General features: G+C 31.1%; 1 protein-coding gene across 3 annotated transcripts in view; it reads right to left on the bottom strand.

Annotated features, from left to right (window-relative positions):
• Positions 1-218: 218 nt before the first annotated feature.
• Positions 219-27,042, bottom strand: part of LOC122271196 (pancreatic lipase-related protein 2) — a 40,613-nt gene continuing 13,789 nt past the window's right edge. For 2 of the 3 annotated variants that reach the window (XM_043051642.3, XM_043051641.3), the window contains exons 3-8: positions 26,796-26,942; positions 17,840-17,966; positions 14,977-15,090; positions 13,447-13,569; positions 10,645-10,914; positions 219-658 (exon numbers count right to left, since the gene is read on the bottom strand). In XM_043051642.3, the coding sequence (XP_042907576.2) occupies positions 522-658; positions 10,645-10,914; positions 13,447-13,569; positions 14,977-15,090; positions 17,840-17,966; positions 26,796-26,942 (918 nt within the window). In that variant the 3' untranslated portion in view covers positions 219-521. The remainder of the gene's footprint in view (positions 659-10,644; positions 10,915-13,446; positions 13,570-14,976; positions 15,091-17,839; positions 17,967-26,795; positions 26,943-27,042) is intronic. The other variant, XM_043051643.3, reaches the window with a different exon arrangement.

Below are 27,042 nucleotides of genomic sequence, written 5' to 3'. Positions count from 1 at the left end.
TTGTAGTACCGCTGTATTTATTTGTCAAAAAAATATAAAAATGATCACGATAGTAATTATCTTCGAGAATTACTGATAACTGTGTGAAATCTTGATTATAAATAATTAACATTGTTATAAACTATGTGTTCAGTGCTTATAATGATTAGTTAGAGTTTGAAAATGATTTCATATTTTTTCCTACTTAGAAATTAACTTGAAACTTTTAAATGAGAAGCTTTTGAAATAATTTTTTATTTTATTTTTTGAAATGTGCATTAAAGGTGGTATTAAACGTAGCATTATGCAATAATGCAAATGTAAATTTAAGGGTAAAATTTATAAATTTAAATAATTGTTTTTTTAATGAAATGTCTCTGGTACTACTTGGGTAGTTTAATTGCAATACTGTCTCTTGCTTCTTTATGCCAACTTGAGACGACCTTAAAGTAACATTCCGTAAAATGTTAAACTGTAACACAATACATTATCCAAACAATCCTCCAATTTTTTCAATTGAACCCTCGTCGTTGTCTTCCCTGTTATCGTCGTCTTCCACTGTCTTCATTGTCTTCAATGTATTCGTTGTCTTCAGTGTATTCGTTGTCTTCACAGTCTTCGTTGTCTTCTCTGTCTTCGTTGTCTTCACAGTCTTTAAAAATGCTGAAGTCATATTTTTCTGAAGAAAGGGAAGAAAAACAACAAATACATTAGATCAGAAATGTTTGGTAGCCAACTGATATTGTTTAATTACACTTTTCAAAAAAATTGCAGCAACAGAAACTAAGATATCAAGATAATTGGAATCTTTCGATTAAAAGGATTCATTGTCATATTTACCTACCTTTATCAAAGAAGCTTTGAAAATGGAGATATCTTGCAAAAAAAAGCATGCGTTTTTTTTTAAAAGCTCAGGAAAATGGCAACACTTTCTAGACTAGCGTATACAGTGTCCATCTACGTTAGAGAACTTTACTACATATATACATCCCTAATGGTCCACGCCGTGAAGTTGTGGCACAGTTTCGACTCTTAACGGGCCACGACTGTCTGGCTGAACACTTGCACCGCATCGGTATTCTAAATTCACCTGACTGTCTGCTCTGCAACTTGGCAGAGCCCATGAATAGGACCCACCTCCTCCGCTGTGCTGCATTGCATTCCGGCTCTGAATCGTCGCTTTATTGGCAAGCCAGAGAACTTTTAGGGCAATGACTTCGATCATTCTGTTTAGTTTATTTATTCACCTGTTTTGTCTTTGCATTTGTTTTCTGTGTTATTTCTTGTTTATGTCCTGCCATTAGAAATAAAAAAAAAACTTTACTACATATTGGACGATGATTTCAACATTTTCTTTTATTATTAAGATTCTATTCACTTCCATTTCTGTAATCTATTCTATTATTTTATTTATAGATTGTTCTATTTATTATCTATTCTTTATTGCCTTCAAATTGCTGTTCTAAGAATATGACGTTACGCCATTTTCGTTAATTAACATACGTCAGGAGAATCGTTATGTCTCAGCAAAAGTAAAACCAAAAAGAATGAAAACACCACGGGTCCTTCCAAATTAAATATTCTTAAAACGGGTAAACATTGTTATCAAACAGGAAAAAACAACATGATTGATGAATTAATTGAATCCTTTGAAAAGAAATTTACATAGGTTATGGAAGCTAGCAGTGATCTTCTATTTTCACAATACACTTCTAATTCTTAATAATGACAAATAATCGATATTTCACTATCTTTTTGTCCATAGATTACAACTTGCACAACCCAGAATAAAAGTAGGTGGTCCGTTATCAATACTTTTTCATTCATCATAATTTTTCATATTTCAATATTTTTTCATTCATGTTTATTGAATGGTAACATCAAAATAAATAGTGCTTTGTAACGACTGTTACAATCTTAAGGCAGCATCTCAATAAATATTTGTTAATAGTACTTGAGGCCAGGTGTGTAGCTCTTTTGAGACTTTGCACATAGTAGAATAAATTTGAATTGTTGCATTGTACTTCAATCGTAACTTTAGTAGACTTGTAAACAACGCGCACAAGTCCTTTTTTTGAGAATTAAGCTAATAAACTGGAGTCGAGTAGTATTAATTTAAATGAGTTATTAATGTTTTGATTATCGTTTAGAACCAACAACAGGTCTGAATCATTTCATTAAGGCTTTTTGCCCTATCCTTTTGCTTTATTATCAATGTAATGATTTTTCTGTTAAACCTCCAAAGTAATAAAAAAAATAAGTTATATTAATATTTTTAATGGTTTGCTTTCAATATAATTTTTAGGCGAAATCTCTAAAAAATATTTTGATAAGAATTGCGAAAGATTTAATAGTTTCATCCATTAAATTAATAAAAAAATCTTATTTATTAATTAAATTTAAATACTAATGAAATTAAATATTAATAAAATTAAATATTAAATATCTTTGATTAAATTTTTGTAATTTAAATATTGTTATTAAATATTATATAATATTGTTATAATATTACTTAAAAGCAATTTAAAGGAATAATTTTAAACTGATTATCAAGACATTTTATCATCAACTGAATTATTTATGTTTCTTTTACTAGAAATTAAAATTGTCAGGAAATAAAGAATCTAAAATATGTTGTGTAGTAATTGATTAAGTTAATTTTATTTGTCATCAATATTAAAACTTGTGATAGTTATACGCTTTTTGCATGCGTCAATTTATTCGATTTTTGGTTGGATTGAGAGCAATCAAGGTGAACATATTTTAAATATGTCATAATTTTTATCAAATTATCTGTTATGCTTGATATTCAAATGTTGTAATACTTTAAGAATAAAATTGGAATTTTAAATTAATAAAAAAGTATTAAAACTAAATTTAATTAAAAACATGGTATAAAAATTATTTATAGTTTAAAATCTTTACTACTAGTTAGGTTCTAAATTTAAGATCGATCGGCATCTGATGCAAAAAGTATTAGATACTTATATCTGATAATCAGGTTTATCAGTAAAAAATTGTTACTGATGTAAGTAATTGTTACTGATAAAAGTAACTTATAATTTTAAACCCCTTCTACTTGCTAGGTTCTAAATTTAAGATGAAACGGTATGTGATGCAAAAAGTATCAGATATTTGTATCAGACAATCAGGTGTATCAGTAAGAATTATAACTGATACCAAAAAATTGACACTCACTCATTCATCTCTAATAATACTCATGGTAGGTTCAATAATTTATAATTTTAATTACAAGTTTAACAATAAGTAACTTACAATTTTAAATCTCTTCTATTAGTTTGATCATAAATTCAAGATCGATTGCTACCTGATGCAAAACGTATTAGTCATTTGTATCTGACAATCAGGTGTATCAGTAAAAAATTGTAACTGATACCAACAAAATTGTCACTCAACCATCCATCTCTAATAATATACTCATGATAGGTACAATAATTTGCAATTTTAATTACAAGTTTAACTTTAAGTAACTGATAATTATAAATCCCTACTACTAGGTAGTATCTAAATTTAAAATCGATCTGTATCTGATGCAAAAAGTATCATATATAAGTAACTGATGATCACGTGTATCAGTAACAAACTGTAATTGATATCAAAAATTCGGCACTTATCCATCCATTTCTAATAATGCTCCTGATAGGTTCAATGCTTATAATTTTAATTACAAGTTTAACAATAAGTAACTTATAATTTTAAATCTCTTCTATCAGTTTGATCATAAATTCAAGATCGATTGCTACCTGATGCAACACGTATTAGGCATTTGTATCTGACAATCAGGTGTATCAGTTGTTAAATGTCATGTATCAAAATGTGTTATGTCGCCATGATAGTTCGCCAATTTGGCGAGCGCTTCTTAATGTTTGTGTTTTTTTTTAATTGCTTCGTTCGTTTCGTAGAGGATGCGCTATAGTGAGCATCCTCCTCAATAAATAATTTCGATATTAAAAATATATCGTTATTTCAAATTGTTTCGTTTGTTCTATGGTGAACGCACTTTATTAAAACCAATCGTTAAATTTACAGTCCATTTATATCGTCATAACATTTCTGGTCCGTCGAGCCGGAGACTTTGAATAATTTCGATGTCGTATCTTGGATTATTTTTAAACTACTTGACTGAGTAAGAACAAAATTTTGATTTCGTAATTATGGAAAAACTTAATAATAAAAAGGGGAGCATCAAAGCTCAACTAACTCGTCTCGAAACTTTGTTGAATAAACCAGATGTTGAATATAATGAAATTGACTTGGACACAAAACTAAATAATATTGAAAAAATTAAATCATCCGTTTGCATATTACGTGACAACTACTGTGACACTGTAGAAAATGAAGCTGCAATGGATAAAGTCGAAGAAGATTTGTTGGATATCGATTCCAGAATAGAAACATTAGAGGTAAGAATTAAAAACCTCATTAAAATTTTTAAAACAACTATTGCTATCAATAATACTAAAGATGATAAACAATCCTCTATGTCAAATTGCAGTAATTATCGTATTCCTGAAGTGCCTATTCCAACATTTTCAGGAAATTATTTAGAATTCGCAACATTCAAAAATCAATTTAATTGTGTAATTGGAAACAACAATAATTTATCAGATAGTGAAAAATTACATTATCTTCGTGCTTCGCTAAAAGGAGAAGCAAAACTTTTGGAAACAGAAGATGATACATTTCTATCTTTATTCCAAGCATTGGAAGAGAGATATGAAAATAAACGAATTATTGTTGATAACCATATTCAATCAATTCTTGAAATCGAAAAACTGTATAATGAATCGCCTAAAGATTTAAGAAAAATTGTTGATAACGTAAATAGAAATTTGAGAGCTTTAAAAAATCTAAAGTTTGAAAGAAACAATTTGTCTGATATTATTATTTTAAATATTGTTTTGAAAAAACTAGATCGTGAAAGTCAGAGACAATTTGAGCTTTTCTTAGAAAATACCGAAGTACCAGAATTAGACAATTTATTAACTTTTGTTGAAAAAAGAAGTCAGGTCTTGGAAAACATTCACAGAAATAGTTTAATGAAAACAAAACAACCCCCTATTCAAGTTCGAAACAAAAGCTTTGGGTTAAATACGAAAAATAAAAAGTGTATTTTGTGTAATTTATCGCATCCAATATATTTTTGTGATTTGTTTAAAAAACTCCCTCCTAAAGAAAGGTTTGATGTAGCTAAAAAGCATAATTTGTGTATTAATTGCTTAATGTCAGGTCATCATATAAGCAAATGCTCATCGAAATATTTATGCAATCAGTGTGGTAAAAAGCATAATAGTTTGTTGCATATTTCAAAGGAAATAAACACATCTGGCGCCTTGGCTAAACAGAATGTTATGTCTAGTCAATCATTGCAGGAGCCTCTCATTAGTAAGATTTTCGATTCAACTGTTCATGGCACATTGCCAAACGAATGTGAGAGTGAAAACTACAATAAAGAAAAAGAATTATTGGCTTCGAATTCAAATTGTTTTTTAATGAAAGGCAAAACAATTTTATTAGCAACTGCAAATGTTTATGTTGAATCTATAAGTGGGGAAAGATTATATTTGAGAGCGATTCTTGACCTTGGAAGTCAATCAAGCTATTGCTCTACTTATTGTGCAAATGTATTAGGATTAAAGAAAGAAAAAATAAATCTTGCGGTTTCTGGAATTAATGGATTAGAAATGACCGTTAAATCTAAGATAAAAAGTACTATTTCAAATCATAGTTTTACTTTTTTGAGATCTTTGGATCTTCTTATTGTTCCAAAAATTACTGATGTCACCCCGTCCAATTATATCGATGTTACCCATATTAATTGGCCTCAAAACATAAATTTAGCAGATCAATCATTTAATGGACCTGGAAAAATTGACCTATTGTTGGGTGCGGAAGTATTTTTCGAGATTTTGAAACCTAATAGAATACATCTTTCCGAACAAAAAATAATATTGCAGGACTCGGAATTCGGATACATAATTAGTGGGGCAATTGAAATGCCAAAAACTGAGAATCGAATTTATTGTGGGCTTTTAAAAGAAACCGAAAATCTTAATAAAACATTAGAAAAATTTTGGAAAATTGAAACAGTTGATGAGGGAATTGCTATCCAAGGAGACGAAGAAAAAATATGTGAGGAACATTTTGTCAAAAATCATACGAGAACGGATACAGGCCGTTATAAGGTTAAAATGCCAATGAGGGAAAAAAGTAATTCTCAACTAGGCAATTCGAAAAATAACGCTCTGAGGAGATTAAACTGGTTGTATAAACGTTTAGTGAAGGAACCAACTATGTTAGAACTCTATAAAAATTTTATGAACGAATATCAAAGCTTAGGTCACATGGAAGAAGTGATCGAATCTGAAGAGCCAAAAATGACCTACTACATTCCCCATCAAGGAGTGTACCGACCTGAGAAAAGCTCAACTCCTCTCCGAGTTGTGTTTGATGCCTCGTCGGCTACTTCAACTGGATATTCTTTGAACTCTCAACTTTTGAACGGCGGAATTGTCCAAGAAGAATTATTTTCCATTTTATGTCGTTTTCGAACTTATCGATTCGCATTTATAGCAGATATTAAGAAAATGTATCGACAAATTTTAGTGGATAAATCACAGCAAGATCTTTTGAGAATTTTATGGAAAAATAGTGCAGATGATCCTGTTAAAGTTTACAAACTGAAAACAGTCACATATGGGACAAGTTGTGCTCCGTTCCTGGCAACACGAACTTTGACGCAACTGGTCATTGACGAAGGTGAAAAATTCCCAATAGCAGCACCTGTCGTCATGTCCAACTTCTACATGGATGATTGTTTGTCTGGATCAGAAACTTTGGATACTACGAGAGAATTACAAGCCCAACTTCCTCAAATGCTTGCTCGTTGTGGTATGGAGTTGCACAAATGGTGCTCCAATGATCCCCAACTTTTAGGTTATAACTCTGTGAATAGTGACTATTTGTTCGATCCTTCAAAAGAAGTAAAAGCTCTGGGACTTGTATGGAAACCTGAGGTTGATTGCTTTGCCTTCAAAATGACTGTCAACAATCCTGCTAAATATACGAAGAGAACTGTTTTATCAGTTATTGCCAAAATTTTCGATCCCGTTGGACTCCTTGGACCTTTGATTACAAGGGCAAAGATCTTCATGCAAGCTCTTTGGCTTCTAAAGATTGATTGGAATGATTCACTTCCAATAAAGGAAGTTCGAGAATGGAACCAGTTTCTAGACTCACTGCGTAAAGTGAATTACTTAAACATCAACAGATTTGTACTAATGGAAAAAGTGAAAGTTGTAGAGCTTCATGGATTTGCCGATGCAAGTGAAAAAGCATACGGAGCAGCTATCTATGTAAGGTGCTTCGCATCGAATGGAGAAATTGCATCTAATCTCCTTTGTAGTAAATCCAGAGTTTCTCCCTTGAAGACAATTACAATTCCTAAATTGGAACTAAATGCTGCTGTGCTGTTGTCTAAACTCGTAACAAAGGTTGTTAAATGTTTAAAACTTGACATATCAGCTATTCACTTGTGGTCAGATTCTAGCATCGTATTGGCTTGGATACAACAGTCACCACACCTACTCAAGATGTTTGTTGCAAATCGAGTGAGCAAAATTCAAGAACTGACAAGTGACTTTCAATGGCACCATGTGTCTTCTGAAGATAATCCTGCTGATTTGGTGTCACGTGGTCTGGAACCTCAAAAACTTCAATCGGAAGTTCTCTGGTGGAATGGTCCATCCTTTTTGCAACAAGATTTAAAATTGACCATAGGCAAAGAGACAATTTCTAATAACTCAAGTGAATATTTATCTGAACTAAAACCACAGCCGGACACTGCATTAGTGATAACTGATAATGATAATTGTATTTCTAACCTAATTGAAAATTGCTCTAAGTATCTTAAATTAATTAGAATTTTCAGTTTCGTTCGCAGGTTCTTATTTAATTGCAGAAATCCAAGGGACAAATTGATCGGGTCATTGTCGTCAGCAGAAATAAAAGGAGCAGAAAATCAAATCATAGGTTTTGTTCAAAAAGGTGAGTTTCGAGAAGAAATTAAATCGCTAGGTAAGGGACTTTCCGTATCTCCAAAAAGTAAGTTAAAGTTTTTAAATCCCTTTCTTGATAAAGATATTATTCGCGTAGGTGGTCGATTGGAACAATCGAATTTGAATTATGATACAAAATTTCCTGTAGTATTACCAGCAAAGCATAAATTGACTAGTTTGATTATGCAACATTATCATTTGAAATTTTTGCATGCAGGGCCACAAGCCTTATTGAATTTTGTTAGAGAAAAGTTTTGGCCTTTACAAGGTAGAAATTTAGCTAGAAAGATTTTTCATAGTTGTGTTGTTTGTTTTAAACAAAAACCTATAGTTGCTAATCAAATAATGGGAAATCTGCCCCCAGAACGAGTTAACCCTGGTGAAGTATTTAATAAAACAGGGATCGATTTCACGGGACCATTTTTAATTAAATATAAAAATCAACGCAAAGGAATCTATCACAAAATTTACATCGCGATATTTGTTTGCTTGGCCACTAAGGCTGTCCACTTAGAAATGGTAGATGATTTAACTTCAGATGCGCTAATAGCTTGTTTAAAAAGATTTTTCTCGCGTCGTGGAAAGTGTAGTGTTTTGATTAGTGACAACGCTACAAATATGGTGGGTGCTAATTTAGAACTAAAAAGGTTGTATAACTTAGTGGAAAAATCGAAAGATAAGTTAAATGACTATTGTTCAACGGAAGAAATAATTTGGAAGTTTATTCCGCCTAGAGCACCTAATTTTGGAGGTATCTGGGAAGCAGGTGTTAAATCTTTTAAATTTTATTTTAAAAGAGTAGTAGGAACAACCAAATTAACGTATGAGGAATTTTTAACTGTTAGTAATCAAATTGAATCAATATTGAACTCGCGACCACTCACTCCTTTATCAGCTGACCCTAGTGATCTTAATGTTCTAACTCCGGCACATTTTTTAATCGGTCGATCGATGACTGCCATAGCAGAGCCTGAAATAAATGTACCTTTAAATCGATTAAGTAGGTGGAAATTATTAACTAAGTTTGTTCAAGCAATTTGGAAGAACTGGAAGCGTGATTATTTAAATCACCTTCAACAGAGATACAAATGGAACTTTAAGAAAACTAATATTGTCCCAGGTAGCATGGCTATTTTAAAAGAAGACAATACACCTGTGTGTAATTGGCCTTTATGTCGGATAATAAAAGTTATTAAAGGTAGAGATAATAATGTACGTGTAGCTATAATTCGCACTTCAACAGGTACATATAAACGTGCGATATCTAAATTGTGTTTGCTGCCAATTGAATAATTTTGATTGTGTTAATTGTTTGATTTATATACTTAAGAAAAAAAAAAGAAATTTGTAATTATTTGTTATATTGTTGCTTATACTTGTATATTGTGAACTCGCATTGAATAATAATAATAATGTTTTATTTTTGAAAAATATCAAATTGATTGAAATTCTAATTTCTTTTTGGATTTTGTTACTTGATGATCAATTGAATAACATAATTATTCAATGCGGGGGAAAATGTTAAATGTCATGTATCAAAATGTGTTATGTCGCCATGATAGTTCGCCAATTTGGCGAGCGCTTCTTAATGTTTGTGTTTTTTTTAATTGCTTCGTTCGTTTCGTAGAGGATGCGCTATAGTGAGCATCCTCCTCAATAAATAATTTCGATATTAAAAATATATCGTTATTTCAAATTATTTCGTTTGTTCTATGGTGAACGCACTTTATTAAAACCAATCGTTAAATTTACAGTCCATTTATATCGTCATAACATCAGTAAAAAATTATAACTGATACCAACAAAATTGTCACTCAACCATCCATCTCTAATAACATACTCATGATAGGTACAATAATTTGCAATTTCAATTACAAGTTTAACTTTAAGTAACTTATAATTATAAATCCCTACTACTAGGTAGTATCTAAATTTAAAATCGATCTGTATCTGATGCAAAAAGTATCATATATAAGTAACTGATGATCACGTGTATCAGTAACAAACTGTAATTGATATAAAAAATTCGGCACTTATCCATCCATTTCTAATAATGCTCCTGATAGGTTCAATGCTTATAATTTTAATTACAAGTTTAACAATAAGTAACTTATAATTTTAAATCTCTTCTACTAGTTTGATTCTAAAATCAAGATCGATCGCTATCTGATGCAAAACGTATTAGGCATTTGCATCTGACAATCAATTGTATCAGTAAAATTTTTTTAAACCAAAAAAGTTGGCCCTCACCCATCCATATTTAATAATACTCATGATAGGTACAATAATTTACAATTCCAATTACAAGTTTAACTTTAAGTAATTTATAATTATAAATCCCTTCTACTAGTTAGTATCTAAATTTAAAATCGATCGGTATTTGATGCAAAAAGTATCAGATATAAGTAACTGATGATTATGTGTATCAGTAACAATCTGTAACTGATGCCAAAAAATCGGCACTTATCCTTATATATATATATATACATAGCATATATTCATAACATAGGCATATTTCTAATAATGCTCCTGATAGGCTCAATGCTTATAATAGGTTCAAATAAATGGAAAAAAATAAGCACATTACCGTTATAAGGACAAATGATTTCCGTGTCGAAATAATATTTTCTTTTTTCTCTGGGTTGATCCATGGGATAATAATATTCAGCATCCATTCCTGCAACAGCGCAATCTGTTGAGTTGTCCCGGCAACACCGTTGACATGCTCCTGACTTAAAATCTTCATAACTGTCACATCTAGCGCCGATGAATTTGCTGCTTGGGGAATTAATAGACACTTTGAAGTACTGAATCGCTTGCCAATGATAGCAGCACGTAGGGAATAATGACATTAAGCCTATGGAAAATCATAATTTGTTGAAATTACTGATTGAAAGAAAGTCACGTAATTGACAGTTTGGTAAGAGATTCAAGAATATATTGAAAGATTTGTTCGCATTTCATTTTACAATGTTTTCGTTTTGCTATTATCAAACACATACATTTACAACATTTTAAGAAGACAAATTATACTAGTAATTAAAATGTAATATTTTCGTTATATAGTGGCAACAACTAGTAATTCTTTTAGGGGGAAAAAAACACTCACGACTTTTAGAATACTTTGAAAGAGTACTTCACGGTCAAAGGAGTATTTACGTTTGTTTAATATTACGATTTCTATGGAAATATATATACATAATATTCTAAAATAATTTTATTCTGTTAGAAACAAGAATACCCAATTGCATTAAAAAACAAAATTTAAATAATTTTTAAGATGTAAGCTGTATGTAGTTACAAAATAAAAACATAACTCGCGAAGTTTAAGAATCGGGCGTATTGAGTGGACAAAATAATCCAATTTTTCGGGCTTCTTTTCACTGGCAACAAATAGAAGGATCAATGTTTGAGTAAATGTTTTCATCTTAATTGCGTGTATTTTCTTTTATTCATATGATTAGCATTAAATACAGAATGTGTACTTTTTACGAAAAGTATACATTTAATATATCATTCACTATTTCTGCATAAATTAATATATTGGATTTGACTATTTTTTCTTTACCTTTTTTTTTAAAAAATAGATCGACAATAATAAAGGAAAATTCTTGCCTTTACAATTATTATTATTTTTTAATCAATAAAAGAATAAGCATGTCCTTTTTTTTAAAAGGAGAACTTTTACGTTCTTGCTTTTTGATATATTTAGTAATTTTTTTTAAAAAAAAAGCGAAATATCTATATTAATTTAAAGTTTATATCTATCGTATGCGTTATTTCTTTCAATAAATTAGGAAGAATAAATTACGAATAGACGAATGCCATACAGTTTTGACCCATGTAGCAGAATATTGCTTAACACCAGAACGGCCGGACCGGTCATTTTGACCGCAAAACGATTTGAAACGCGTTCAATTTTTCTTTGGTTTTCACCGATTTCTTTGATTTTTTCTTACTTTTCCTAAATATTAATAAACATCATCTACAAAAAATTTCACTCATTTATTTTGATTAGTTTTCTTGTAAATTTACAATATACCTAAAACGGCCAATACCGGTCAAAATGACCGGTTTTTGATATTTCTGTTACTGTCATTTTTAAAGCATCATTAATTATACTAAAATGAAGGGGTGTGAAGAGTCGAAAGAAAGATAGAGAAAGAGGCGGAAGAAGAAAGAGATGGAAGGGGAAAGAGAGGGGAGTAGAAAGAAGAGGAAGAAGAAAAAGCCGAAGAAGAAAGAGAGGTAAGAAGAAAGAGAGGGAAAGAGAAAGAAGCGGAAGGAGAAGAAGGCTGAAGAGAGGTAAGGAGAAAAAGACTGAAGAAGAAAGAGAGGGAAGGAGAAAGAGAGAGAAGGAGAAAGAGGCTCTCCAGTCCTGGACACTCCGAGTTTATACGTAAAGAGTACGCATACGTACTAATACGAGATGTAATACTAGAGAAAGCATTACGATAAGGACTGTGCGATCACTGGAACCAATAAAACTCGCTTCACATATGAAGCAATGGGCAGTAAAGGGAGAATCACGCTATCAAGTATATAATCACGGTTCATATGGGGTTAAACAAGAAGGCTGGACTTTTATTTCGACTATTTGGAGAACAAGCCAAGCGAGTTTGGTTTGCGAAACGATTCGAAAGGAAGCGCTGTACAAGGGACTGGTGAGTTATAGTGAGTAGGGGGTGGTTGACTCATTTATAGTTCTAAATTTCTTACTGGAATGAGCCTTTTTTTTTTAATCTTCACAAAATGTGAATGTTTTTCAATGTTTGAATGCAAATTCAAATTAATACTGAAAATAATTTAATCTTAAAATCAATTCAATTTACGAAGTCAATTTGATACATTAGAGGTAAATAAACATATTGAAACTTTAAATCATTAAACCAAATTGGAAAAGCGCACAAGGCAGCTGAAAACAAATTTGTATTATATAAAATAGAAGTAAGGCATATATAAAATCTCTACAATTAAAAGAAAAATGAAAATATAAATGGGTGTTTGCAAAACAGTACTTCATCAGGGAACACACACTGCCTGCAAACATACCGGAGCCTTTCTGTTGTTAGTAGATTTAACCAAAACTAACAGTGCCCCGAGATCCCATAATGAGAAGACAAAAATAGATAACCCTCACCACAATTGAAAAGCACTATAAAATTGAAAAGGAATCGCAACTAAAAAGTACAAAATTTAAACCAACAAATGAAACGCCTCCTTCAAACCACAATATAAATAAATGTAAGTAAAGTAATAGTTACAGTTAATAAAAGTACTGTTTTGCAAACACACATTTATATTTTCATTTTTATTTTAATTGTAAGGATTTTACATATGTCTTATTTCTATTTTATACTAAAAATAATTTTAATTCTATTGTACTTACCGTAAAACAAATCTAATCTTGGAACTGTGGCGATAGCATATTCGAAACACGCTGGTTGAATATTTCCACCATTGGGATAGAAGTCTACATGTCCAAGAGGGGTTATTAATCCAAAATTAGAGGCTGAAACAGAAATTAATATATATATATATATATATATATATATATATATATATATATATATATATATATATATATATATATATATATATATATATATATATATATATATATATATATATATATATATATATATATAATAACGGTGTAACCACACCGTTATTTTTCAGTTATTCCCAGTCAAAGCAGCATCATTAAGGAGTCCAGTTTCGGCATAATATTTTATTTTACTAAACGATGGTGAAATAGCAGTTTACCCCTCTCCAAAGCGGGAGAGGGGGAACACATATCCCGTCTAAGCTGACGGATTTTATTTAAGCAAGATAAAAACAAAAAGCCACGCAAAAACATTCGGTCCTGCGTTATATAGGATGATTAAAAAGAGTAAAACTGCCAGTCATTATTGCCTTTTTCTGTATTCTTACGCCTCATCAATTTATTTATTACTCATAGCAAATCGTTTAATCTTTCCTTATATGGAAGTGAAAGATCTTAAAATAACTTCTCTTTTGAAGTATAAATCTAATTATTATTCATTGGTATGCTTTTAGCCTTGAAGTCCCAAAATAGAATTTCTACTCTTATCCTTTACTAAAGATATTTTATGAAAAGGAATGAAGTTTTAATGCTTTTATTAATACAAAAGTATTTAATTTTTGTATTACATACATACATATATATATATATATATATATATATATATATATATATATATATATATATATATATATATATATATATATATATATATATATATATATATAATACAAAAATTAAATACTTTTGTATTAATAAAAGCATTAAAACTTCATTCCTTGTGTGTGTGTGTGTGTGTGTAACAGAGAAAGCTTGTGTTAATCTTTTTAGGTTATTCTAATTAATTATTCTAATCGAAATACTTTCTCACACTTTAAGCCGCATCCTGTTTTTAAATCTATTTTTGGCTCAAGTATGCATTTAATTAAAGGCAGGACATTTTCCCCTTTGTTCTCTGTGGGAAACCCTAGATCTATTTCATAAACCAATAGCAACTACTAAGATTTCCCTCTTTCCCTAAATTAAGACATTTTACTGATTTTACTTCGCAAGATTTTCCCTAACATATAACCTAGGAGGACAACTTTTCGTGTTCACTTTTACACACTCTTATGACTGCTTTGAATAATAATTAATAAATAAATTTTGTACCCTCCTTCCCGGCCTAAGACCTGTTTTAATCCTTCCACTCGGAAAAGACGCTATATATATATGTATATATATATATATATATATATATATATATATATATATATATATATATATATATATATATGTAGCAAACTTGGAAATATTTTGTTTTTAAATGTGTAAAATTGGATAACTTTCAGTTAAGTAGCCGGGAAGAACCTGCCAGAAAGTGTTAGTACTTACGGAAACATTCTCCTCCATTGCTGTGAATGACGTCCACAAATTTGGCATTTTCATGTGATAGTTTTCCATTAATAATGTCTTCATTGGAGACAGGAGCTACTGCTGGATCTAGAACTGAAGCCAAAAGAGAAAAAAAGTAAAAAAAAAAAAAAAACCCCAAAAAAACTTAGCAAGCATCGACTAAGAAAAACAACATTGAACAAAAGGAGATAATAACCAAGGCAATAGAATATCCAGATCATTATAAATGAATACTTCGTGGTGTTTAGATAAAATTACATAAAATAATCCAACTGTATTATGTTAATAAAACTTTTGTCCGTTCTATTGTAAATCAAAAGAGTTGATAAAGTTCTCTAATTTACCCATTAAATAGTGCATTAAAGAATACAAGAACACCATAACAATATAAGATTTTTTAAATGCTTATTACATCGATGTATTTTATTATCTACTTACTGACTTTGGTGACCAGCTTCGTCTCCTTTCAAAGTTATTATGTACAATGGTAACCACGCCGAATGCACGGACGACTATGTTTAAATATTCTAACTTGTAACGAATGATCTGTAAGGTAGGCAATATGATCTTCGCAGTCTAATCAAAATATCAATCCTGAACTGTTTGGATCTTTCCAGGAAAAACTTATTAGTAAGGGAAGACTTTTTGACTTTTCTAAGGCATAGGACTGAGACTCTTTTTGCTACACTCTGATGTATTATCTTGTAAAACTTCAATTTATTTGGTTTACTATATTTTTGAATTACCTGCAAGAATGCGTTTTTCTCTTATTTTTTGGACATGGGCGTATGAAAAATAAACCTTAAACGTTATTTTTTTTTTTAAAAGAAACGAAGGTTTTTCTTTACATTGAAGATTTTGCGTCATTTCCCTAAACAGCAGAAAGATGAACAAAATTTAACCTAATAGTTATGAATAACTGGGAGGAATTTCTTATAGTTTTAAAAGCAACATATTATTAGCTGAGCGTTATTTCTTGTGGTGAAAAAGTATTTGAAGACACCTTAAAACAAATGAAATTAATAATAAATGAATAGTGAAATAAATAAAAAAATTATTTTTGTTTTTTAAGATTTTATAATTTCAAGCACAAGAAATTTTTTTTATTTAACTAACAAGAAAAAAATGAAAAGCTTAGTTAAATATTTTTAATCCTTAAATTATTTATGTTAGGACATTATTTCATTATTCCTAAAGCTTACAGATTGCTTTTATGAGAGAAATCGAGATGATTTTTTGACCAATCACTGGATGCGTAATGCAGGGCGACAAGAAAGAACTAGAACTAAGTTTTAATATTTTATCAACATCTTATTTTTGATGATGTTAGGTTTTTTTAGTCACAAAGCTTCTTTAGAAACCAAACATTTATTTTTCAGCAGGAATCTACTCCAGCACAAAGAGCTATAAGCCTTCAAGAACGATGCAAGGCACAATTTTCCTGATTTTTTTTACTGAACACGAACAGCCATCTTATTAAAGACTTTAATTCAATGTATATATCAGTTCGGTTAACCTTGGTGATAAAGGTTTGTACTAAACCTCATGAGATTCGGGCCTTCTAAAAATCTTTGTGTATAGAATGGATCAAAATATCAGTAAGAGGATTGCGGTTAATGGAAGAAAAACTCTACAAGGCATTTACAGTTCCGTATAAAGGTGTGTGGTTTCTTTGAAAATGAGTAATTCTTTGAAAGCGTGCAACATTATAAGTAGTAGTAGTAGTTCATTTACGTTGCACTAGAGCTGCACAATGGACTATTTGAGATAGTCAGGGAAACATTCCTGAGGATGATCCGAAGACATACCATCACAATTTTGATCCTCTGCAGAGGGGATGTCGCCCCCGCTTCTGTAGCCGGACGACCTGCACGCGAAGCACCTCTTTACTGTAGAACAGTTAAACGAGGACCAATACCACACACCCTCGGTACCTACGCAGACTAATCCAAGTGGTCACCCACTCGCACACTGATGCTTGACTTCGGTGATCTTCTGGGAACCGTGTCTTAACGATCAGTCCACTGCGGGACTTGATATTATAAGAAATGATGTTTTCATGTTTATTTGAAAGTTTTACCTTTACATTTTAGTTTGCTATAAAATAATTGCACGTGAGGTCGAATTATTTCCTGTCACCGTGTATTATTTTAATTTAAATGAAATATAAAATAAGCTATAGCTACTATAAATAGCTTACCATAATTTACCAAACATTAAAATATAAATACCTTAAATTCGAAATTAATTTATATTTAGTGAGAATTTTTTTGAAATCTTAAATGTGAGAAAGATGTATGGTTCTATGGTGTAATATTATTTTCGGTAATTTCTACTTCACTATCATGTTTACTTGACACGACGTGTTTGTTTTTTAAATATTTACTTGCAAGTTAACCGTCCCGCAGTGGACTGATCGTTAAGACACAGTTCTCAGCAGATCACCGAAGTCAAGCATCACTGGTTGCGGTCAGTGCGTGGGTGGGTGATCACTTGGATTAGTCTGCGTAGGGATCGAGGGTGTGCTGTATTGGTCCTCGTTAAACTGTTCTACTGTAAAGTGCTCGACTTCGCATGCAGGTCGTCGGGCTACCGAAGCGTGGGTGCCATCTCCTCTGCAGAAGATCAAAATTGTGATGGCATGTCTTCGGATCATCCTCAGGGATGTTTCCCAGACCGTCACCAATAGCCCATTGTGCAGCTCTAATGCGACGTTACTTAACTACAACAACAACAGCAAGTTAACCTTCGAATTATATTTTCTTCATGCTGATCTATAAATATTTACAAGTCAACATTCGAACTATATTTTCTTCATATAGATTTATCAATATTAACTTACAAGTCAACCTTCGAATTATATTTTCTTCATTTTGATCCTTGATAAATTTTGCTGCCATGCCCACTAAATAAGCGCCGTAGCTGTGACCAATGAGATGAAACTTGTCTCCCTTTATACCAGTACGATTCTAGATAAAGAAAGGTTTTTTTTCAACATGCAATTTTAAGAAAAAGAAAAGAATTGGATTAAACATGACTATTTTTGATGGGTTTTGAATCGCAACATCGCGCAACTTTGCTCGTTATTTTAACTTCTTATTGCTTTCGACTTACGCAATTTTGATGAATTTTACTCAACAATATTTTTGGTTGAGGCGAAGTTTTTTTTGTTCAATATTTTTACGATATGGTAACGTCGCTTTACTATTAAATCATAGATAGATATAACAGCAATAATAATATAATAACATACAACAGTATAACAATGGTCTGTTCTTAAGGACGGATCTAAAAGTACACAATTTCCTTACAATAATTATTTTTTTGTGATACATTTGATCTATTTCATTTCATTAAGTTCATTTTCTTTTAAATATTTTGAACTACATCCCGCTTACCATAATAGTTTGGTTGGTTGATTTATTTACCCATTACTTCCATGTCGAGCTCAAAGTAAGAAATTTTTGAAATACGAGGCGCATCCAGAAAGTAAGTTTCCCTAATTTATAAAAAAAAACGAACTCGCACTTTCAGGAACATATTTATTGGCAACAAGCACAACAATATTTCAGCTATTTTTCAATATTGCCACCACCAGAATTAAGACACTTGTCGTATCGTGGAATCAACTTTTGTATCCCTCTGTCGTAGAACTCTGCCGCCTGTGAATGGAACCAACATGTGACAGACGTCTTCAGTTCTTCGTCGTTGCCAAAGCGCTCACAGGAGGACAGGAATTTCTTGAGGTGCAAGAAAACGGGAAAATCACTGGGAGCAATATCAGGGCTGTAGGGTGGATGATCAAACAATTCCCAGCGAAATTCCGTCAAAAAAGCTGCTGTGCGTCATGTCGCATGTGGACAAGCATTGTCATGGAGGAGCGCAACACCTGCAGTAAATATTCCACGACTCTTGTTTTGAATGGCAAGTCACAATTTCCGCAGTGTTTCGCAGTAACGGTCACGGTAACGGTAGACGTCTGTCACACGCTGGTTCCATTCACAGGCGGTAGAGTTTTATGACAGAGGGATACAAAAGTTGATCCCACGATACGACAAGTGTCTCAATTCTGGTGGTGGCTATGTTGAAAAATAGCTTAAACATTGGCGTACTTGTTGCCAATAAATATGTTCCTGAAAGTGTGAGTTCTGCTTTTTTTCATAAATTAGGGAAACTTACTTTCAGGATTCGCCTCTTATACCAAATTATTACCTGATTGTTTCCCGAGCAAAACTGAAACGTGGTTAAAAGGCGCACACTGAATCTGTGCCAACACAACCTGTGACGTAGGCTATATTATACCCAATTTAAACTTCCACTACCTTTATCGAGAGCAAGCTTGTTGCCTTATAAGCCATCTCAATATTTTCAGGTTGTCTAATAAATTTTTTTACATAATTCGCGATCGCAACGAACTATAGGGGGCGTAGTTGTATGAGACGAATACCTGCGATTTCTATATGAACAGTCATTCAGTTACTCTGGCGACGTCTTTAATGTAGCGTGTGGCATTATAACGTTCCTTCTTTATTGTGGCTTATTAAATTTAAAAAAGAAAAATGTTTGATATTCTTTCCTATGCAAACGAAAACAAGATGGTATCTCTTTTTTTAGAGAAGGAACATCCAAAACACGTCGGAAAAATATTTGTAAATAAACAGAAAAAATATGTATCTTCTTATTAGAGTTAAAACCTAATATATAGTTCTACTAAATTTAATGATGTAACATGAAAGGCTCTTTTAAACTTTACATTCCATAGTTTTAATAATCATATTACTTCAAACATTAAAATAAACAAAATGTATACACATGCCTCATAATTTTATATATTTTAATTTTGCAAAAAAAGTTTTTTGACAAAATTTTTTATCAAAAAATTTTAAGTTTCAATAAAAATCATTATTTAGAAACTATAAAAAGTAAAATAAAGAATGCTTAAGAAGCAAAAAAAATAATTCTGAAAATTCCTCACATTAAAATAAAAAACTTTCATGCTTTTTTAAAAATTCATAATCGGACTGAGAAAACCATTCTGTAGAAAATTATCATCAAATACGAGAAAAAATTATTTGCAAGTAAAATTTTTTATTTTATAAATTATAACACTTACCTGCTTTATAAATCCGGAGAATTCCAAAATGATATGTTCCTCATTTGAAAACTTTATTCTCAAATAATATATACACAGACTAGGAGGCTTCGTCCCCTGCTCGCTGGCGCTCACCAACCCCCGGAACTGCTTTCACAGTTCATTTCGGATTGCTTCGCAATCCAATGCTCGCTTTGCTCGCTCATTGGATACGTTCTTAGCGTCTAGTTTTTGTATACTTTTTTGAATACTGAAGTTCCGAAAACTTTTCACTGTAGAAAATTTTAAACCTGTACATTTCAATATTAATTTGAAATTGCAAACAGTTCACATATTTTTCTTAATCAAACTATTGTTGTGTTGTACCATGTGTTGTAAAACAATATGAAATAGTAGTCTGCCACTGAACGCCGGATGTAAAGCATCGGCTTTGATGAAGATAATTTTGTATTTTTAATTCTCTGAAGGGTGCCACCTTAATAATATGGAATTTGCAAAATAAATGTATATATTTTTGATTGTTGATGAAGCCCATCATTCTGTGTTTTCATCAGTGTTCAGAAGCAGAACAACTATAAGTTTTTTATTTTATCACAAAAAAATAAAATGTATAAAAAAGAAAGAAAAGAGTAAGAAAATGAGTATAGTCATAGAAAAAGTTAAAATTATACTATAGTATTTGTCAGTTAAAATAAAACTTTTTGTTTAAGTCATTGCTAACAATTCAAATTTCTCCGAGGCAATTTTAAAGTATAAATTAAGGTAGTATTGTTAAGTTGAAACACAATATTTTTAGTTTTGATGTCAACAATGCAATTCAATTTTTCACAAAAACGAGTGTTTCCATTGCTAAGTTCAATGTCAACAATTCAAATTTTTCTGAGGCAACTCTTAACCTTTAAATATTATTTTTTTATGTACACATTTCTAAATGTCAGTATTCAACCACAAAACAACTTAAAGTCCTCAAATTTAGCATGAAGTTGTAAAATGTAATGAAAGAGGGTCATAGCAATAATGAAAGTAGAAGTAAAGAAGACTGTAAAATTAAAACAATATTTTTAATCAATGAGCCAAGTTCTTCAAGAAGTAGTTGTAGAAGTAGGTTGTTTATTTAAAACGTTTTATAGAATTTCTTTAAGAACACAATTGTTAATTTGGGCATTTGGCGATACAACACTTTTAGAATTGAAGGATTTGTTACGTCAACCGCTCAGGTATCATAATTTTGATCTAGTTGCGCTTCTATGTCATTTTGATTTATGTTGCTAAGTTAACTTTCAAAAAATTCTATGGCTGGCAACAACATTTTTATTTTTTAAGTTGTTTATTTTTATTTCTTTCAGAATTCGTCATTTTTTTAGCGAAATGTTTTTTAGCCTAACAGAATTCTTTGCCGACTGATATATGAAGAAAATAAAGTAAATATTTAAGTGTTGTGAAAAGAATCTTATTTAGTTGTACAAAGTACTTCGGCCAAAATTTGGGAGCCACGTAGGAGAATTATATATATTAGATCAGAAACACATCATTAAAAGGCAGAATGCTTTGGTGTTTTCAAAACAAAGCAAACGATGCCACCGGCGGAAAAGAAATACAGCCAAAATTTGGGAGCCACGTAAGAGAATTATATATAATAGATTATCCCTTCATTACTTTAAGATGACATACCACACAATAAAATTTCTTAATTGCAAGATCTCGATATAAATTTCAATATGTAACTTAAAAACAGAATAGCTGAATTCTTGTTGAATTTTTGGTACTTACGCACTAACGCCACCGCAGCAGAAGCTAATAAAGAGGAATCCTGTTGTTCGCACACAGTTATATTTTGGATTCCTTGTTGCCTTGTTGTTTGCTAATTTTTGGTGCCATTTTTTAGTGCTACGAAAATGCGTCTTTGGGATTTGCCAAAAGCAGAAAACGATGTAATTTTATTTTTTTCAGGAGCGAAATATTTTACCAAAAAAAATGAAAATGTACCAATTTCCATGACATGAAACTTTATCTTGGTAAACGTACGTTTTGGAAATGTTATTTCATTTGGAATCTTATTTATTTGAGTTCAAATGGTGAAAGAAAATAGAGATTGTTTTGAATCTGTGTTAAACTCTATATCAGCCAATTTTCCACCGAAATCCGATTGACTACTTTGATTTTAAATAAAGTGTTTTATTTTATGATTTGTCGCAAAATTTTTATGTGTAGATTGGCGGTACTTAAAAACCGCCAAATCTGCAGCTGCGGTGGAGTTGATACAAGAGTACCGAATTTTTATTCCATACTTTTCTGAATCATATTACTTCAAACATTAAAATATGCAAGAAGTATACATTAACACATAATGTTATACCTTTTAATTTTTCAAAAAAAGTATTTTGACAACATTTTTTATCAAAAAATTATAAACTAAAAAACGTAAAATAAAAAATTCTTAGAATAAAAAAAAAACGATTTTAAAAATTCCTTATATTGAAATAAAAAACTTTCATATTGATTCTTTTTTTTTGCTCTTATAGTTCTTAATCAGACGTAAAGACCATTCTGTAGAGAACTATCACTCACCAGCTTTATAAATCCAGAGAATTCCAAAGGAAATGTTCTTCTTTTGAAAATTTTATTTTTAAATAATATATAAATAGATTATCCCTTAATTACTTTTAGATAACATACCACAGAGCAAAATTTTATAATTGTAAGATCTCGATATGATCTTTAATATGTAACTTATAAACAGAATAGCAGAATTCTAGTTGAAATTTATCAGTCAAAATTAAAAAAATACTCACCAAGAAAACGATAAAAATTATTAATAATCGGCACAAATGATACTATTTCAAGTAATTCGATGATTCTTTATTGTTGTTTACCGAATTATATAGATACAGAAATACATACTATTCTATAAAGAAGAATATTCTATAACTATTACAGTTCTGTACGTTCTGAATTCACATTTAGTCATTGGAATGAAGAAAGCAATGTTGACTTCACTTTAATTTGTAATGAATTGAGGACAGAAAAAATGTATTTTACCGTAATACACAGTAACAGTATGCGATCCCAAAATCGGAAGTTATCAGTTTCAAGTTGGTTGATAATCGAAGTTAAAAATTATTGATGAATTTTTATTCAAATGTTTGACATGTTCTGTTTCTGAAAGTTCTGGAGAGTTTTTTCTAGTTCTCCGGCCTTTTTCTTAGGGAAATTTTGCTTCTCATTTGCTGCTTAGAAAATGGTGTCTGACTCTGCCAATTATTCTGATGGAACTAAACGAAAACTTAAAAAATAAATGCCTGTTTAAAATGTATTTGGCACCTTTGCGACTGTAGCTGGCGTGACAGATCACGGTACAGAAATATCCCCAATTTCTTTTCTTTCAATGACTTATCACTGACTAAAAATTTTAACATTTTTAAAGAGAAATAAGGGTAAAATCTTAAAATAGCCCATCTCTTAGCGACTTTTTGAAATCTCTCCAGGTTGGTGATTATCACTAGGATCAACGTTGCTTTTTGATTACCGTCATTCGGGGCTACTTTGTGCAGGATTTCGCAGTTTTTGAACTTTGACATGTAAAAAAACTATGTTAATTCAAACTTTAGTAAAATTTATCGATATTATATTCATAACTGGACTCAGACGAGTGAATATGATAAATATTGGCATTATTTGTATGTAATATTTACGAGTAATAAGTCAAAACATACCTTGCACAAAGTAGCCCCCAAATGGGACTACTTTGTGCAGCGATAGGAATTCAGTTTAATAATCATGTTTTTAGTAAAATATTGATATAAAATTGTTAAAAAAGTTAATTGTTGACATTATTAAAGACAAAAACATCAAGATATATAAAGATATTAGTTTGAAAATAATTTTCAGCGTTAAAAAACCATTTTTTTGAAGAATTTTTTTCTTAAAAAGAATGTTTATTTCAAAACATTTGAGTTTAAACAAAAGAAAACCATATACATTTTTAAACATTGAAATGGATGAAATTTTAAAAATAATAATTATTACATATTCATTAACATTTATAATATTGTTAAATTTGAACATAACATCCTTAAATGAACATGACAGATCTTGCTCTTCAGTTTCTGTCAGAATTACCCGATGTCCTATAAAATATATTTTTATGTGTTAAATCGTTTGATTAAGTCATTAGAAAAATCTTTGTAGAAGAAAAATAATAGTTTACCAGGAAGTTTCACGTGTTTCTTGTGAATTTTATTAGAGATAGTATTTCTGTGGATTTTGTACTTCCGAGAAGCTTCTGCAATCGACATACCACCAACAACTGCTTGCAAACATTGTTGCAGCTTTTCTAAAGTGTAATCACGGTAGTTTCTCGTTCCAGGTATTTTTTTATAACGTCTGACCACTTTTCTGTCGAAAAAAAAATGAATGAAACTTTGCACAAAGTAGCCCCAAAATGCATTTTTTTTCCTTTTCCCTTTATTTGTTATTAATTTTCAAATTTTTTTAACACTAACATGATATAATTGTTTATTAATATATAAATAAAAAATTTTGCACTTACGACAATTTTTTATCAACGTCTTTGCATTTCACAGCTAAAGTTTCCACGCACACTTTTCGACATCCGACGTCCTCGGAAAGTTGTTGGCATTGGATGAACGAAACACACTCTGAGATTGTTTTAAAATTCGAAAAAATGTTTGTAGTAATAGAAGAGACTTCTATCTTCAAATTCCACACATTTTCAACGTGAAATAAACATAATACTGAATAGCAGCACTTGAAAAATGTCAAATTCGAATTTGCACAAAGTAGCCCCCGCTGCACAAAGTAGCCCCGAATGACGGTACTTAAAAAATCATTACTCCATTTGCTCGACATTTTAACTGGTACTGCGCAAAAAATAAAATTATAACTGTAATAAATGAAATATCGCTTAAAAGGGTTAATCAATCATCGTTATAATAACGATGATTTTAAAAACAAGAGATCAGAAGCATAAATGTTGAAAAAATGAGTGAAACAGATATAGGGTTGGCTGGGTAGTCTCTGTGGGTACAGTCAGAACAGAAGGTTAAGATAAAAATATAATGATATGTAGTAATTAAGATATGAAGGCTGTTTAAAAATATATGAAAATATCAAGATAACTGATAATATAAAATTAACTATGAAGTTGATCTATCTTGTGGGGCACAATTAGGTATAAGTCTAGGAGTGGTACACTCCCAAGGCAAGAATCACCTTTGTTCCTTTCCTCGCCTCGGGAGCATCCATGTACAAGAATAAAAAGGGGGAGGCTATCTATTTCTCTTATTAAATTTATTTGATAGAATAGCATCAGAGAGAAGGAAGTTAATGATTGGGTTATGGTTTCTTGCATCTGGAATTAGTTCCTTATCGATGATGTTATTAAAATCAGCAGTATTGGAATTCATGGCGCTGCCGATGAATCTTGCTCTAAGTTGACTAATAAATTCGTGAACAGTATCTAATTTTAGTTCTCTTAGAAGCCCTAAACTATTGTCATTCTTATTGCTAATATAGAGCTATTGCTATTATAGAGAGGAGCTACAGTCATTCTTTTGACTATTTCGTTTTGAATAGCATCGATCTTTTTTGAGTATTACTGAGACAGTACCAAGCAGGGCTTGCGTAAGTGATTATCGGCCTTATGCAGGTAATATATAATAGGCGTTTAAGTTTTAGTGGTAGTCTTCAGTTATAGCTTAGGACAGGTCTTAAACTGGAGAAGGCAGTCAAGCTTTTTTGTGTGCTTATTTTACCTATATGGTTGTTTTAGTTTAATTTATCATTCAGGGTGAGGCCTAGGTAATCGACTTTAGTAACAATGAGGATATCGTTGTTAAACAAGGTAACATTATTTGTGATAGGCTTGTTTCTTTTCTTCCGTCTGATTACTAACAGTTGAGACTTGTCGGCGTTGATGGAGATTTTATTTTTGGTGCACCAGTCCTCTATGGCGGGTATGTATTCATTTAATTTGTTAGCAACATGATTGGGATTCATGGACCTGGTCTCTAGAGCAGTGTCGTCAGCGTAGAATGTTATTAGATATTATCTTCTTCAATGAGAAGATTATATAATATTTATAATTATAATATATTTTCCCATTGAAGAAGACAATATAATATCTAATAATATAATATTAGATATTATATTATCTTCTTCAATGGGAAAATAATATGTATATATCAGGTAGAGCACACATCCTAGAAGACGAAAAAATAAACCCTTTTACTTCTTTTCTAACGAAATCGAACCTTCTCGTAGGTATACATATCAAACAACCAATCAGGCTTAAGAATTTTAATGGCCTTGATCGGACGTTCAAAATAATCTCCCCGAAATATCTTCCGGAAACCTAGTTTGGCAAGATTTTAAAAACTTGCTTGGTGAGAATAAAAAAAATCATCACGGGGTAGGCTATTCTAGGATTCACCCAGAAATTAGTTTTAAGACATTTAATAATTGATTTAATTTCCAAAAATTTTAAGATATAACCTGTTTCAAGAGGGTTACGTTAGAACACATTTCAAAAATTTTCCAACCGAGCGGTGCAAAGCAAACCTTATAAGATTGCACAGCAATTTTCAGGGATTAGGGAGAGTCAGCGAACAGCTGACGGAGCCTACTGATTTGATTTATTTTCATAACATAACTGTTTTACTTGAATTTTTCTTTAATAGTAACGCACCATGATATTTTGAATAACAAAAGCTGCTTGTTCTCCAACGACGAGAGAGTTCTGAGCAGCTCCTCCTGGATCTGGTGTGTTGCCCCATGTCCAGTCGACGAGAATAACGTTGTAGTCGCCTCTTATAAAAAGTTGCGTTTTTACTTCCTGAGAAAGAAATTCTATTTTAATTTCACTAGATAAATAAACATGAAAGATAAAAAAAAACAAACTTTCTGAAAGCATTGAGCAATGGCTGTGAATGCAA

The sequence above is a fragment of the Parasteatoda tepidariorum genome, chromosome 8 (genome assembly GCF_982258835.1).
Source record: "Parasteatoda tepidariorum strain Cologne lab strain chromosome 8, Ptep-v5.0, whole genome shotgun sequence".
Lineage (NCBI taxonomy): Eukaryota > Metazoa > Arthropoda > Arachnida > Araneae > Theridiidae > Parasteatoda > Parasteatoda tepidariorum.
The sequence above is the reverse complement of the archived record's forward strand: the minus strand, read 5'-3'. Positions and strand labels throughout refer to the sequence as shown.